The following is a 16,985-nucleotide window of genomic DNA, read 5'->3' as shown; positions in this document are numbered from 1 at the left end:
ACTACCCCAAAATGAATTGCGTACACACACATGCACTCATCATCCTTTCTTCCACCTTGCTCTTTCTCTCTTCACCTTTCAGTTAGTGAAAGCTGCAACTACGTACAAGTACGTCGAAGTCCTTGGCTAATGACAACTTCTGCTCAAAAAAGTCATAAGCTATGGAAGTGTCACCAGGTGAACAACAGCATATATTTTGCTGGTAGCATGTATGTTGCTTCACATCTTTTTTCTAATTTATCACTTTACAGATTTTTTCCACTTTCAGAAACTTTCTTTTTGCCATGTATAACTATGCCTATAACGACATTTAACAAACAGCATTAGAAAAAAATACTTAAGATTGCAGAAAACTTGCATTCAGAAGTTCAGTACTCCTGGAATAAACATGGTCTCCTTGCAAAAACAGATGATGCATATTACTTTTCCACAAAAAAGATCCGTATTTCACTTGGGACCAGAGAGTAGCTGTAGTAAGTCACCACATGCACTTAATATCCTTACACCCATCTCCAGAGTTCATGAATACTCACGCTGTTAGCTGAAATCTCTTTCTCTAGTACAGAAAGATCCAAACTGACTGGTTAAGATCAGTTGAAGGTATGCCCACCTCTCCACTGCCAATTTTGATTCCTGACTTTCAAGACCAGCAAGAATCCAGTAACACTAACGCAAAGGTCTTCCAAGAGGTGCATTTAACTGCACTCACCTGTGCTTTCTCTCTCTTGGCTCGAAGTAGTGTATCCTGGTAATGCTGTGCTACCTTTGGGGTTACACCCTCCAATTTTGCTGCAGGAGTCTGTAAGGCTTGAAGAGTCTTCTTGGTGTCCCCTTCATCCAGAGCTTCATTAATAAGACCAATTGCCAAAATCCCTAGGGAGGAACGCAAAGGGGTAGAAAGACAAAGTTCCATTTTTGGTCAACAATAATCGCAAGCATCGCTTCAGAAGAAAAGTGCAGTTAGCCCTTCCTAAATCAAGTAACAGCTGAGAACCGTAATATTTTTAACAGAAAACATTATTTACTAGTAAGGAAACCAAGACTATTTCTCCACCCTAAAGTAGTGATAATTCCTGAGCATTGCAATGAAAAAAAAAGTTTAAAAAAAAAAAACAAAAATCACTCAGGGAGACCACATACAGGGACAAAACTGCATCCTCAGACACCCAGCTCAGAGCTTCTAGAAGAGAATTATCTAAGCCCAAATGGCCAGAGTTCACAATATTCCAAGGTTCTGGTTCTCCAGAAAGAAATCTTCACATGAAACGAAAGACTTGCATGGAATACCATTTAAAAATACAGTATCTCCATATTTTAGGAAACTGTTTCATTAAGGACATGTAGTATCAGCTGTATCATCAGAGAAGTGGATGCTATTCAAGTTCAGTAAAATTTACCATTCAGCAAAATACAAACCTTACAGTTAGCTAAATACAGAGTCTACATCATGCATGTCCCATCTATAGCAACCATCTCCTGAAAATGACAAAATAACTCAGGTTGAGATGAATCCCAGAGTCCATTTGATTCAATTCCCTGCTTAAAGAAGGATCCAATCATGGTTTGACCAGTGCAGAACAGAAAAGCCTTTTAGATAAAAGAAAGGAGCTCAATGTGGGGATCTCCAACATTGGTTATTGTATTCAAATATTGTGACTCTTTAATGCAAGACTCACAAAAACAGAAGTTCATACGAAAAATAGAACATCTTGGGGAAGAGATTGTATTTGGATGGAGTAGAGATCAGGGAAAAATATATGTTGAGGACATTGCAAGAACTGCATCACTGAAATGATGGCATGATTTTTATCAAAAATCAGATATGATAACTTAGGAAATGGCACAGGAAAAAAAATACATATATAGCCATATAGCTTGAGGACCTTCTCTGACTAATTTAACTTATTCATAGAGAGAAGATAAAACATATCTTTGCATAAGGGCATATAGAAAGCAGACCAAAGAATTAAGAAATTCCCCAGGAGAACAATTTTTCTCATTACAGGATTTTCTGCACCTTTTCTTACATGATATGGAGCATTAAAAGAAACAGGATGTTGTGACTACACACACTTTTAGAATTCCACTGTGACCTCTTACACAGAAAAGATACTAAGAAACTAGTGCGGGTGTGCACACCCCAACTGTGCCTTGTTTGTGTGGTTTAAACAAATCTACTCATGTGACCCAAACAGGAAACACAGTGTCTATTTGCAGGTGCAGAAAACAAGTTAACCAAGAGAGAGAGATTTTAATTTAAGTTAACCCTCTCTCCAGTATAAGCTTTTCAAGGTGAAACACAACACACCAACTACACAAACAAGGAGTGGCAGAAGACCTGCTTGTCTCTGCGTACCACATAAATTTTAGCATCACCTCCACACTTGTGACAAATCTCTCCCACTTATAATGCAAGGCTTTGAGCCTTGCTGAGATATTAAATATTACAAAATTATAAATATTACAAAGGTGGCTTGAAAGTTGGTGTCAAACACAGGAGGTTTTCAGTATTGGTCATAAACAAAAATTAAGAACCCTTAACGAAAATGAGAGAAAAAAAAAAGAAAATTAAACCATCTGAAACAGAATGGTCCAAGGGTCTACTGAAGAATAAGTTTGTTTAATTGTACTATTTTCAAGGATTCCTCTATCTCCACTCTGGATTTTAAGTCAACTAATACTGTCTTAGCACAAGAAGAATTATTCCAATTTTCTGTTTTGATGAAGTTTTCATAATTACACTCAGGCCCAGTCTTTTACCACTGCGAAAAGATAGTTAACATAAATACTACTAAGAAATAGAAAGGAAAAACATGCAGGGGTAGAAGCATAGAAATTAGGTTAATACTCATTCACAATTTTCAGCTTGCATCAGTAATTTTTTTCCTTCGTGAGTATTTAATTTTCAGTACTCACACTTGCTGCCTAGAGTGGTTTGGGTTGGAAGGGACATTAAAGTTCACCCAGTTCCAAGCCCCTCTGCCACAGGCAAGGAACACCTTCCACTAGACCAAGAACACAACAGACCAGGCTGCTCCAGTGCCATTGAACCTGGCACTGTATATGTGTGTATATACTGTACCTCTTCCAGTTCTCAGTATAGGACTACTGACCAAATGCCTGTGAGTGCATTAGTGGTGATTCCTTGACCACACCTTTTATTTAACTGCAAAGAAACAGGTTTCCATGCCCCAGGTCAGTAAGCCCTGTAGGGAAACCCTGAGCAGTGTGATTGCAGGACACAACACACACAGTACAGTTGAAGGATTAACTGCAGAAGCATGGTCATGATGAGAGCTCAAATATCAGTGTCCCCACACCCAGAGAGCTGGAGTCTCATCAGTGATCTGTGTTAAACACTTGTAAACTCCAGAGGGTTTTTGCACATCTTCCCATTAGGGAACTAAATACCGGGAACTAAACTGGGGAATGGAAGGTAAAAAGACCAATGCAGATTCAAGGAAAAGGAATAAAAGGAAGAAGAGGAAAACCTGAACAGGGAAAAATTTGCAGTCAAAGAAGGATAAGACTTCCAAGAATAGTATCTTCTACTGAACAGAGCAAATTAGGAAGGAGGATGGAGCACTCCAAGACAAGGCCACAACTAAATGAGAGATTTTGGTAATACTAGCTTTCATTCAATTTGGGGAATTGAAGCAAAATGAGAAGATTCTAGACTAATCCTAGACACTGACACCAGACAACACATACTCAATCCAAAAAGGGTTGAAATTTACACAGGAAGGATTAACGAACAGTTTTGAAATCCTGACATCAATACCACAAACACACCTGATCTCTCCATCAACAAACAGTCCTGCAATCAAGACTTTCATATTGCAGATCACCCAGCCTTGTCCACAACTAAGATGTTGTGACAACTACAAGTCAATAACTTTTTGTATTGACACACACCTAATTTTAGCACTCCTTATAAGCTACGATCAGTCTAGTATGAGTTGAACAGAAAAACTCACTTTCATGTTCTTCATGCACAACTTTATTCACATGATCAACACACGACTGGATATCATTCCATGTGATAAATTCATTTCCTTCTGCACTTGTTTGAGCTTTCAGCTTCACCAAATCGTCAATGTATCTGTCAGAAAACAAAACCCAAACCCAGTAAACATCACATTGCAACAAGCTGGTCAGGGAGCACAAAATCCAGCATTGAGAACTCTACAAAAGTGGGAGAGGTAACAGGAGGGTTGAAAGTGAAAATGGGGAGAAAGAGAAATGCTGTGTGGAGGATGGTCAGCGCAAATGTGAAGTAGGTTCAAATAGACAAAACTGCCAAACAGAGAAAAGCACTGAAACACTGAATGAGGGCAAAGAAAATGTTGGGTGAGCTGGCTTAAGTACTAGCGACAACCTAATGGTATTCCAGCATGGCTTTAATGTGAAGCCCATGAGAAAGCATTGAGAGACAGCACGGGAACCAGACCAGTAAGAAATAGTAATTGCAAAAACAAGATGCAAGAGGCAGCAGAGATTAAATCAATACTGTAACAAATAATGTAGAAATAATGTAAAATTAAAGAGAAGGAAAATTCATGAAGTCACAGAATATAAGCAACATCAAGAACAGGTATGATTCCTTGAATTATTCACCTCTGTGAGTTCTCATCCTCAATGTTTGTAAGGCCTGTGACAGGACTGCTCAATTGTTTCCACACTGTATTCGTATCTCCTGAATCCAAAGCCCTGTTAATCAGGGCCACAGAAGACAGCATCTCTACAGCAACAGATAGCTCTGGATGGGTGAGGTGACCCTGCGTACACAGAGGACAACAAATTAATTCTATTTGCTCCATACAAACTACTGCTGCACATAGAAAACAACAGAGTAGCTGTCAGAACAGACATGTAACAAGGCAAAGGGACAACCTTCACAACAACAAAATAGAAAGATGAGTATCATAAACAAAGCTAGAGCACCAAGTAAGAGATTGAAGAACAGTCTTATAGGGCCAATTAGATCAAGATTTAAGGATTAAACCACATCAGAACAGACTGAACACCAAAGCAGTTCTATGAAGACTCAAGACAGGTTTGCTCCAAAGAATGCATTTAAGAAAACAGACAAGGTAGACCAAGTGACCCATGCCAACTTCCAGAAATAACAGAGAAGGTGATACTTACTTCAGGGCTCTGTTGCTGTAAGGTGGCCAGCTCCCTTTGGTAAAGATCTGCAGCAAATGCATAAACCTCTGGTAACTGGGCCTCTGGATTCATCATTTCTGCCACAGTCTTCTCAGCATCACCCACTCGAATTGCTGAATTAATTTTGGCTACTGCTGCCAGTCCTAGAAATTCAAAGAGCATAAAGAATAAGGAAGGGAGACAGTTGATAACAGCACTTTTATTTTACTCGAATACTTAACTAGAAAAAGAATAATACCCTAACTGCAGGGAAAGAGCCAAACTCTCAGATCCATACATCCTCAGTTAGTTAGTCTTCCATTACTGAAGACAATTAAAATGCATAATGCTCATATTTAATACTTGTTCACCTTTTTGTCTGGTTATCAAATGACTGTTTTACCATTTCAATAATCCAGTACTAAGAAGCCTCACTGCAAATTTTTGGATGGGTGAATCATACCAATTTTCTCTTCCTTTCTGCCTCTGTCCTGTTCAAGGCAGTAACACAGGCACTCCATAGTGGGTACACACTGGCTAACTTAAAACACCGCAAGTAGGTAAACAAATGTGGACATCCATGCCTAGCAAATAAGGTACTCTGAAGGTAGCTGCCTACTTAATTCAGCATTCACTATTTCCTCTTGTATTCTAAATCCTCTCTCCTCAAATCTCTGGTAATCTCCTTTCTACCTATCACAAAGTGAATTGCTCCAGCACAGTCAGAGCTCTGTGTGGTCTCAGAAGCATCTACCAAAAATCAATCAGCAAATGATCTGCATTTTATTTGCTACCTGATATTCAGGAACCGTAAAAGGTTCTGTAGCTCAGTGTGAATGATCAGCAGATAAACCTATCTTTCACATCTCCTGGAGCAATCCAGATTTTCTTCACAGATCCACAGCACAAAAATTCATACAAGTGTTCTATAAAAAGAAGTTATTTAAGGTGGATGCAAAAATTCTATGTTTCTCAATTCAAATTATATGCTGTTATCTCCAGCCACATTGTAAAAGCTGGATAAAAGACACTACAATAATTAAGGCAACCATCTCTCTTTAATGTTCTTAGCAGCTGTAAAGTACTTAAAGAACATTCATAATGACCATTCATAATAGACCCAAATACTGTGCTGCGTCATTTTTTCGATCACATCCATGGTGACTTTGCTGCAATAATTTCTGCTGATCCTTACTTTGCTGGTACTGTTGTGCTGCCCTGTTAGCAGCATCTACTCCCAGCTGCAACTCTTCCTTCTGCAGAGGACCTGTAAGGCCAGCCTAAAGAAAAAACAGAAACTGTGAGGGTGAAACAATGTTACATTACTCATTTCAATTACCTCAACAAAAATACTCCACTTTAACTTAAAACACTCTAATACTATATAGCTTCTGCAAATGAAGAATGCCATATACACAAGGAAATCAGAAATTACTTACCAGATTCTCAGTTCAGGTGCTGAAAGACCATGTATCTGTACAACCTGATCTTGTTTATATCAGAAGTGCAGTCCCGTGAACATAGCAATTAAAGGCAAGACTGCTTCCAAAATGATAAAATATTTAAGACAAAAGGCACAGTTTTGTGGGAAAAAACTCCCTGTACATGAGCTGCATGCTGGAGTGAGATTAGCCATTGCGCAGTTTGCCATGAAACAATCCATTAGGTAATGTTGCAGTTTTACTCTGAGCAACTAAAGAGTTAGCAGAACATCAAAATGGACAACACGCACCTTTGGCTTATACAGACACACTTCTTGGACTATATGATACTACACAAATACAAATGGAGACTGAGTATAACTAGGAGGGCAGGAGGGCTTGAGTAACTTGGGTAGAATCACAGAATCACTGAAGCTGAGAAAGACCCTTAGGACCATTGAGCCCAACCATACACCTAATACTGCCAAGCCCACCACTAAACCATGTCCCTAAGCACCGTGCCTGCAAGTGGTGTATGATGGTACTCCCCACAGTGAAAAGGAGTTCATGCTTATCTCATAGGCATTTATAAAACACATATATCCACATTATTTGGGCACTGACAACAGTGAAACAAGGGAGGACATACCTTAATTTTAATAGTTCTATCCACATACAAGTTAGTAGTTTAAGGTTTGGTGAATTTTATGTGCACATACATACAAACATTATACTGGCATTTCACATGCAAGATAAAACCTAAATAATAGACAGGCTTACTGAATGCTTCAATCTCTTAACACTGACTTTTTCCAGCCAACACTAAACTGTAATGCAGGTATATATCAAGTGATTAGTACACAGTTGTATGGTGAAAGGCAGGAACAGGGGAAAAACCTCACAAATCAGGGTAATCTACACTTTTCCATACCTCTTGTTTCTGTTGCCTATCACTCAAAAACTGCTTGAAATACCAGTCACAATTTTCTCGTAGCAATCCTCGGAGTCCCAGGGCTGGTGTTGCCAAAGCTTCATACAGTGCTAATGCATCTCCTTGTTCCAAAGCCAGGTCAATCCTTGATATGGCTGCATGTGCTATCAAGAGTAAAACAGAGTTTTGACGAAGTCCCATGGTTTACATAACCTACTGCACAGAAAGAAATACTCTTAGACCTGATAGACAGCATGTTAGGTATGTAATCCAAAAGGAAGACTTCCAGAGTCGATTATGAAGCAGTACTTGAAAAACAGGCTAATGGTTGGAAATGGCATGCACGATTCAAGATGAAGAACTGAAGGGCCCAGCAACATGGACAATCCATTTCCAAAAGGAAGGGTAACAGAAGTCAGAGAGAATTAAGCTTACAGCTATGTAGTAATAATGACTAAAAAACAAAACCAAAACCAACTAACAAGACCAAAACCAACTAACAAAACCAAAACCACACAGCTGAAAAAAACCAAAACATCCCACCAGTAAAACAACCCACAAAAACAGGGGAGTTGCTTTTCAATTTTGTCAGCATTACAGAAAAAGAGGAACACAGGTTTCATTTTGAAGTACTCTTCCAAGTAAGACTATTAATATAATATGATACCTACTGTTCACTTTGTTGATGTTTCCCTGAATCTCAGCTTGAGTCAGAAGCTCTTCATACACATCTCTCTCACTATCTGAAGTTTCTGAGGCAATCTGAAGACAAAAACTAATCAGGGTTTCTACTGATTCCTTCTCCCTTACAGACCTTCTAACTGAAAAGGTCAGGATGGGTAACTATTTACCCATATAGAGCTGCGATAGGCCACAGATACACTACCTCTACACATGCAAAAAGAAGCCCTAGACATAAATACATTTAAAGTAACTATAGTCAAGCTCTGATACAGACAGCTTAGAAATATATTATTTCTAAGAGCTGTCTTTTCTAGAGCTCCAGAACATAGAAAGCAGTACACAGAGCTAGGCATGCATTATACAGTGCTCTAAAGCAACATGGACCAATTCCAGCAACAGTCAGTTTTGCTCATCACTTCATTGTTAGAAAAACATATCTACAGTGTATGAAAATAGAAGAATGCGCTCCCAACATAAAAATGCTGACAGGAGTTCTGCATCTATGCAACCCGTATTTCAGACAGCTAAACAGACTAACACAGCTAACTCTTGCCTGTTTTCTACAGTAAGATAGGTTACTGGGGAACATAATAGAAAGCCACAAGGAGTAAATCCACCTAAGACTATACATACAGGACTTAAACACACATTCGGTGAATTCCCCACAGTTTACACTGCAATACAAAATAGCAATGCATGCAAATAGTTTGAAAGAAGAACTGAGCTACCCTATTTTTAGCATTCTCCATCTTGTCTTGCTTTGCTCTGTAGAGTGTGGCTTGGTAAGTGGATTCCAGTCGATCATCAAGATTTATTAGCATGGCATTAGGGTTCTTCATTGCTGTAAGAGTGTCAGCTGGAACCTGATGGTCAATTGCTTCATTAATGGCAATGACAGCAGCATGCACTGGAAAACAAGCCACAGTCTGCCAGTTAGTCCCAGACAAAACAGCACTGTTACAAATCAAGAAATCAAGAATCCCTTATTTGAAAAAGCAGAAAAATTATCTGGAAATTAACGGGAAAGCAAAAGAATTATCAAAGTATCTCTCATTCCATCATGGCTTTGAGCTGTTGAAAAAAATAGCAGCCTACTTTCTAGTTACAATACTTTAAGTAGTCGAATCATCGTGCTCCAGAAAAAAAAAAAATACACACGGGAAAAGAATAAAAACATCTTCCCAGTCTTCCAAAAGGCCAATCAGAAAGACCGTACTAGACTTAAAAACAGGCAGCATTAAAACCAACACTTAACTGATCTGCTGATTTGAATAATCAAACAAAATGCCATTTTTCCTTACATGCAGCTTCATCCACAGAAAGTTCATTTGCAAGAATTCCCCCAATCTTGCTGAAGGCAGGCATCTGAATACCATACTTCTCCAGTTCGAGCCTCATATTACTGATTTCCTCCTCTGAAACATACATTAAAACAGTGCTCCATGGGTTTGAACTCATTAGCACTGCTATACTAACTGCTGCTAAAAAAAAAATTAGGATAGCTACAAGAGATGACAATTATCATTTAAATAATACTTTGAATATAACTCAGTAAGTAAAACACAAGAAATGAAGATGCTAAGACATTTTGCACACTTTCCTAAAATCTACATTTCTCCCAGAAACTCGTATGGGAGTATTCCATAGTTTTTCTTACTAGAAAACAACACAAGAACGCTCATGAGGAGCTGGAAACAAACTCCATTCTGAGGTACTTCAACTGTGGTTGCCAAGAAAATGCCAGGTCAGGAAAATGTACAGGCAGTACAATTTAAGATTTTCTTTTTCCCCACAGTCAGACTACACTGAGAGAAGCGAATGGAGTGCCTCAAGACAAGTGGTTGCTAAGTATCATACAACTCTAAAAGACAGTTAATAGTTTAGCATTTTATAGGTATAATCAACAGCCAATTTGCAGGGAAATAAAGTTTATACACCTTTTAACTCAGATGTGTGCCCTCAGGCAAGAGCCTCACTAATGCAAAACACAGAATTTGACACTTTAGCAAAATCAAGGAAGTGAAACTTTGAGGAGGCATGTGGACACACTACTTTGTGCTAGCATCTCCTGCAGCAGATCAGCTGGCAAACACTTCTTCAGCTGATGGCACCTCTGAACTGTCACAGGAGGTCAGAACCACGTACCAAGTTCCAAACTGAAAACTCTCCCAAGGAGATGGATGCAAGGCTTAAGCATCTTACAACAGTGACAAAAGAGTTAAGACACTGTTACTTGTGAAAGTAAATGATTAGTGAACTGATGACTGACTGGCTCAGAAGCTGGCAAATGAAACCTCCTCTTAAATTACTAAAACTCCTCACAGCCATTAATTTATAATTTTATTTGCATATGGGATATTAACAGTAACAATCCTTTAATTGACCTAAACAAGGGTTCAACAACTGATCTAGCAGAGTATGAGATAAAGGCAGCATACATGAGTGTTGGGGTTTTTTTACCTGTGAAGTCTACCTTGCCATATAAATCCTGAATCTGGGGGGCAAGACCCAGTTTAAAAAGGTACAGGCTAGAAAAGAAAACAAGCAAATAATTAAAACTAGTCATATTTTGTTGTGGTTCTGACAAGGATACAATTTTAGGAGATATAGATTCAGGGACAGGTAAGCCAATATAACAGCCGATAATCACCGAGAGTGAGCTGACTCCTCTCTTCCCCCCTCAACTGAACGTAACTGGCCCACCACTATGAAGCCTTCACAGAATTACAGAATGGTTGAGGCTAGAAGGACACTTTCAAGTTTGTCTTGTTCAAGCTCCCTTTTCAAACCAGGTCACAAAGGATCAAGTTCCCCAGGATCATGTCCAGATGGCTCTTGAGGATCACCAACAGTGCAGACCCCACATTTCAGAGCAACCTGTGCCACTCCTTGGTCACTATCACACCAAATGAAGAATTTCCTGATGTTAAGAGGGACCCTTCTGTGGTTCAGATTATGCCATTTACCTCTTGTCACATCACAGGACATCACTGAAAAGAGCCTGGCTTCACATCTCCTTTGCATCCTCCCTTCAGAGAGTTGCACACATTGTTGACATTCCCAGAGCACTATATGTTATCTAGGCTGAATAGTCCCAACTGCCTCGGCCCATCCTGATAGGAGAGATCCTCTAGTCCATTAATCATCTTATTGACCCTTCCTTCAACTCTCTCCAGCATGTTTGTGTCTCTCTTATGCTGGAGACCCCAGAACTGGACATAGGACTGCAGGTGCGGCATCACCAACTGTGAAGTATTCACTAGGCTGATTTGGCTTACTAAAATGGGGTTAACGTATTCACCTGCAGCCTGATGAGAAACGGAACTGCTACAAAGGAGGGATGAACCCATACAGCTGAGTACAGATGGGACTAGAAAAAGAAAAGCAACTCCTCTACATTTTGCCTGTCATGCTAGCTCAACAGAGATCACAGAATCACAGAAAGGCTTGGGTTGGAAGGGACCTTAAAGATCACATAGTTCCAACTCACCCGCTGCCACAGGCAGAGACACCTTCCACTATCCCAAGCTGCTCCAAGCCCTGTCCAACCTGGCCTTGAACACTTCCAGGGATGGGACAGCCAAAGCTTCTCTGAGCAATCTGTGCCAGTGCCTTACTATTTTCTTGGTTAAAGAATGTCCCTCAGACAGCAGAGAGGGCAGGAATTGGAATGAAAAGGTAGTAATCGCAATATACTTGAGCTGTTCTTTTTCCTTCAGAATCTGATCTGGCCACTGCCCAAGGCAAAATATTGGCTTCATGGATCTTTGCTCTGATCTGATGAGTTTGTTGTGCTAGAAAATTTGCCCTCATCTAGCCTTCAGTTCAGCTCTCTCTCCTGATGTCTTTCAGCTTCGCAGAAAGATTTCAGAAGCAATCAGATTTCTGTCCAGTATTCCTTACCTGAGTGCATGAATACAATAGATACAGCGTGGCATGTTCTTGCGATCATAGATATCTGTTGTTTCTGGGTAGAATATCTAAAGATAAAACAAAGTAGCAGTCTGAATTATACTCACTCTATACAGCTAAATCAGCCCAATTCTTCCACACTGCACTAGAGAAACAGCTCACAGAACAAAACTCTTCAAGCTTCTCTGCCCTGGACCAATGTTTCTCCTGCTTGAAATGTCAATCCTTCCTTTTGTTTCTAATATCCAAACCAGAGCTCCCATTTTCCTGCCAAGTTCCACATACATGAATGGGTAGAACCTTTCTTTTGTGTGTGCACCACGATACTGGGTCATGAGGTATTAGCGAGGACTTTGGTGAAAGCCAAAGGATGAAGAAAAGACTTACAGAAGAAGAGAGAAAAGAGAATTTTGTTTGGATTAAATGCAGTTGAGAAACAAGAGAAGAGACAGTTTCAAATGGAAACCCAAACCAGCACTGAGGTGCTCTGCATACTATATTTTCAGTTAGCTGGACCCAAGAGCTTTCAGTCTCAAACACAAAGCTCTTCGAAGTTTGACAAAAGAGGTTGATACTGAAGTTTCAATTATTTCAGAAGTACTGACAAAGGATGTTATTTTCCAGTTATTTGAAGGTTCCTCGCTGTTGCCTATGAGCACAAAACAGGATTGCTCTTTCTGTAAAGGCAAGAGCAACTGAACAACCCTCAATTCCCCCAGGATCAGTTCCCTGGCTGTTCTGCATGGGAAAATACTTAAAGCACCAGTATCTCTTGTAAATGTACTGAACCCCAGCCCAGTTTCTTTAACATCTTCTCACACATTTACTTCCACCCAAACTCTACTTACATCTGAAAATCTTACCTCATACCTGGCACTTCACATCTCTCTGTCTAAATCCTTCCTCGTTTCTTTTCACCTAACCACCCTAACAGCAGATTTCAGTATTTCTTAATCCCAAATGTGTTTCTGTAAGATCATCATAGATCCCAGCTTTTCCAAAACTGAATTCAATTTGCAAGCTCATGTGCAAAGAAAACCTACATCAGATTAAACTACACAATGCCAGTTTTGGTAAGACTATGCATAACACAGCTACAAAAAAACTTGACTATCAGCCCAACACTACCACAGTTACATATATTTTCAGGCATGAAATTAGCCCAGAGAAGTTTATCAGGCCATTTCTCTGGTCAAGTCAATAATTTATATTTGATTAAGCTACACCAGGAACATTTCAAGTCGACGTGAAAATTTCATAGGAAAATCTGAAGAAACGGAGAACACAGTATTTTCTGTTGTGCTGCTACTTTTAGCATTGATTTCTAAAAAAACTTCCACAATCGAACTGTAGCCCGGATACTGCTCAAAAGAATGCATGGCAAGAATGATGTAATGCAGATATTATGCAAGATAATTAATATTAGGGATATATGGTACAAAAGGATAAATTATTTTTCTCTTGGTCATTCTCACATGTGTAGCAAAATGAAATCTTTCAGTAAGTTTTAGGAGAGAGTTTCTATAGGTACACAAATCTAGAAATCTAAGAATTAACTAGAGTAACTGCGCTCATTTTTTTATAACAGCAAATGCTTCCACGGAACGCAAAGCTTTTCTGAGATTATTTATTTATTTGGATGCACAAGACAGAAGTTACCTTGGGGAGACCAATCTCAGACATGGCATTCAGCCACTGGATTACATTATCTGTGTGTCGGAAGTGGAGACCAGTTGCCTGAAACAAAAATTGGCAGAAACAAGAGGGAGGGCAGTAAGAAACAAAATACCACAGCTGTCAAGAACAGCAGGGAGGTTCATTAACACAGAGAGTGAAAACAGCACTTCTGCAGGAAAGAAGTCAGAAGTCTTCTATATATGCTTATATTGACTGTTTATGACAAATTATTTCACCTAAGTGCAAGCCTAGATATAAAGCTAAGAGTCCACCCACCCTCTCATTTAACCATTGTTCTAGAGTGAAGGCAGAGTTTCTCAGGTTAATATGAATTAACCTTCTGCTTATTTTCTCACAGTACCTCCATGTGTACATATTCCCATTTTAGATGTCTATCTAAAGAAGTATCCATGGTCAACAGCACTCACCTTATACCTAGTCTGTTCCCTATCATAGATTTTCTTCACAGAAACCACTTTAGGGGAGAAAAAGTTTCCAAGTTTCGCCAGGTAGACTCCATTTCTCAATCCTTCTTCCAGCTCTGTTGTAGCAGGCAGCTCCTCATTCAAACAGGCCTCCATCCATCTGGAAGTGCAAGAACAATGGTCACATGAGTGTATTTCCAATTTGTGAACACAACCCCATGCCAAACAAGTCTCATGCTGCTGCTGCTGTCATACTCAAGCATAGTATTCACTTAGCACTAGAGGCTGAAAACAGACATAACACTACCACAGAGTCTGCATCATTAAAATGCTAGTTGGCAACACTTCTGACAAAATATTAAGGAGAAGTACATAGTTCACCAGCCAGAGTTTCAAAAGTAATTAAGACACTGTCTCATTCATGTTTCTCCTTCAGCCCATGACTTAGCTTGTACCGGTCTAGACATAGCGGCCATCCTGTCCTTTTAACTAAAGTCTTCCCCTTGTACAGGTTTATCTCACAAGCATTTCTTTACTCTCCTTAAGTATTTGCTAGTTATTTCATGACTTTGTGCTGCTTACCAAGCTCTTTTAAATGATCTCACAGAGAGCCCTTACAATGTTCACAGAATCATAGAATGGTTTGGGTCAGAGAGGACCTCAAAGCCTATCTCATTCCAACCCTCTGCCATGAGCAGGGACACCTTCCACTAGAGCAGGTTGCTCAGAACTCCATCCAAGCCTGTTCCCAAACACTTACAGGGATAGGACAAGCCACAGTTTCTCTGGGCAACCTGTTCCAGTGCCTCAACACACACAGAGTGAAGAATTTTTTCCTAATATCTAATCTAACCCTACCCTCTTTCAGTTGGTGATGTTGTTCTCAAGTCTATCTTCCTATATATCTTCTCCCACCCTACTATACATTTCAAGAACAGGAGAAAAAACATGGAACAGGCATTCCTCTCCTCATAACTCATCTTCCCTTGTTGCCTTCCATCTCATTTAATGGTATCATGGACCTCATGACAAAAATAAAGACTACAGCAAAACATTTTGAAAAATCACTGTTCTCAAAACAGAGGTACACCTCGATATTTCTTCTGTACAAGCTACTGGAGGCTGTAAACTGCAAGCTCAGCTACAATTTCTCCTAAAGATGACATGCTACCTGGCTGTTCTGGGCTCTAAAAAAGGGACCTGCACAACCACAGGCCACTTTCTAACGCGTCTTACTCAGATCATGCCTTACTTGCAGCTTAACTCTAAAGCTCTTACAGGACAGATGAGCCTTGGATGAATTAAGATCACAGAAAGGTGGCTTTCAAGACAATAGGGGCCCAGAATAGCATCAGTCCATACTATAAAACAGAGCTGACAGTGTAACGTAAACAAGTCTCGTAATTTGGCTCACAGGGAGGATAAGCCCACATTACTGGCACTGATCTGAAACATAAGCAAGTAGATGATCCTGCTTCAACCCAGTGCACTTTAAATCCCAAATGAGACACCAGTGCACTGTGGACTGCAGCCTGAACCCAAGAAAAGGAAGGGGGCGGGGGGGGGGGAGAGGGCGCGGCTTGCAGCCCAAAGCGGGACCTGGAAAAGCAATAAGGAGTAGTGTTTACCAGGAAGAAAATGTTTCTGGGAACACCTGGCCAACATCTGTACATAAGCTACAAAAAGAAACTCAGTTCTTCTTAAAACTACTGTTTTCCCAGATTTTGCTGCTTTCCTCTCAAAAACCTTAGTCGCTCTTGAATATTGAGCTCTAGAAAAATGCACACCCTAACTGAATACGTAATAAACACGACGTAAGTTCAAAAAGATACCCTTGCATGCCCAACCAAAGATTCCTGAAAGGACACGGAGCTACTCAGACACTGGAAGAGTCCAAATCACAGCAACAGTTTGCACAATACCTTCCCAACTACCTTACTGGGAAAACAAAAAAAACCCAAAAACACCCACTTCCTTCAGACTAGAAGACCTAAAATGGAAGTAGAAGGGAAATGTGACCAAACTATTTAATTAGTACCTTATGGAAGGACACAGAGGCAGTGAGCTGTCTATCTCCATACAGAAAGATAAATGGCCCATAATTAGAACATAAGCCATTTCAATGTACTCATACCTGTTTCAACAGGTCCTAAGTGGGTGTTAATGTAACTACAAAGCTAGAGCAATTTACATACAGTAATGTTCCCCCTTGGTGTGGCATTGCTTAACCATTTGCTAAGCCAGAGGACAAAGCTGTGTTTTCAGAAAACATCATCCAGTACCTTTTATATTTAAAAGCTCACATACTTGTATTAAAATTAACACCTGTCATCCTTAAAAGACAGAAGTAAATGTGGACTTTCCAGATGAACAAGATGAATGCATTTCTCAATGAACAGGGAACCTGGCTGATGGGCAACAACCTCTACTCCTTTTAGACATTAGGCATTAGAACAATATGCCATCAATAAGCTTTTCACAGGAACTTTCAATTCTTTTCTGCTACTTCGGTTGTTTCCACTATGCTCCCTCCCCCTCACCAGTACAGAAAAAAATTGTTTAACCCAGAATTATTTTTTCAATCAAGTTTCATCACATGACTGCATAGATAACATTGGACTTAAAATTTTACTGAAGCTAACTCTAATTAAAGTAGTAATGGCACCTTTCCAATCAGTTAGTCATGCTGTTACAAAATCCCCCTCCTAAGAAAAGGTTCTTGAATACCTACATGCAGCTACTACCATCACCTGCAATTTAGAGCCAGGCCTTCCTGACAAGACATGA

At 39.8% G+C, this 16,985-nt stretch overlaps 1 protein-coding gene across 2 annotated transcripts in view; it reads right to left on the bottom strand.

Annotated features, from left to right (window-relative positions):
• Positions 1-16,985, bottom strand: part of IQGAP1 (IQ motif containing GTPase activating protein 1) — a 55,737-nt gene that overhangs the window by 24,499 nt on the left and 14,253 nt on the right. For both annotated transcript variants that reach the window (XM_048317489.1, XM_048317488.1), the window contains exons 3-15: positions 14,202-14,358; positions 13,756-13,833; positions 12,088-12,164; positions 10,645-10,712; positions 9,486-9,599; positions 8,913-9,091; positions 8,172-8,262; positions 7,501-7,664; positions 6,344-6,428; positions 5,149-5,312; positions 4,618-4,778; positions 3,978-4,102; positions 710-873 (exon numbers count right to left, since the gene is read on the bottom strand). In XM_048317489.1, coding sequence (XP_048173446.1) covers positions 710-873; positions 3,978-4,102; positions 4,618-4,778; positions 5,149-5,312; positions 6,344-6,428; positions 7,501-7,664; positions 8,172-8,262; positions 8,913-9,091; positions 9,486-9,599; positions 10,645-10,712; positions 12,088-12,164; positions 13,756-13,833; positions 14,202-14,358 — 1,627 coding nt within the window. The remainder of the gene's footprint in view (positions 1-709; positions 874-3,977; positions 4,103-4,617; positions 4,779-5,148; positions 5,313-6,343; positions 6,429-7,500; positions 7,665-8,171; positions 8,263-8,912; positions 9,092-9,485; positions 9,600-10,644; positions 10,713-12,087; positions 12,165-13,755; positions 13,834-14,201; positions 14,359-16,985) is intronic.

The sequence above is a fragment of the Corvus hawaiiensis genome, chromosome 13 (genome assembly GCF_020740725.1).
Source record: "Corvus hawaiiensis isolate bCorHaw1 chromosome 13, bCorHaw1.pri.cur, whole genome shotgun sequence".
NCBI classification, from domain to species: domain Eukaryota; kingdom Metazoa; phylum Chordata; class Aves; order Passeriformes; family Corvidae; genus Corvus; species Corvus hawaiiensis.
This window is presented reverse-complemented; position numbering and strand designations above follow the sequence as displayed.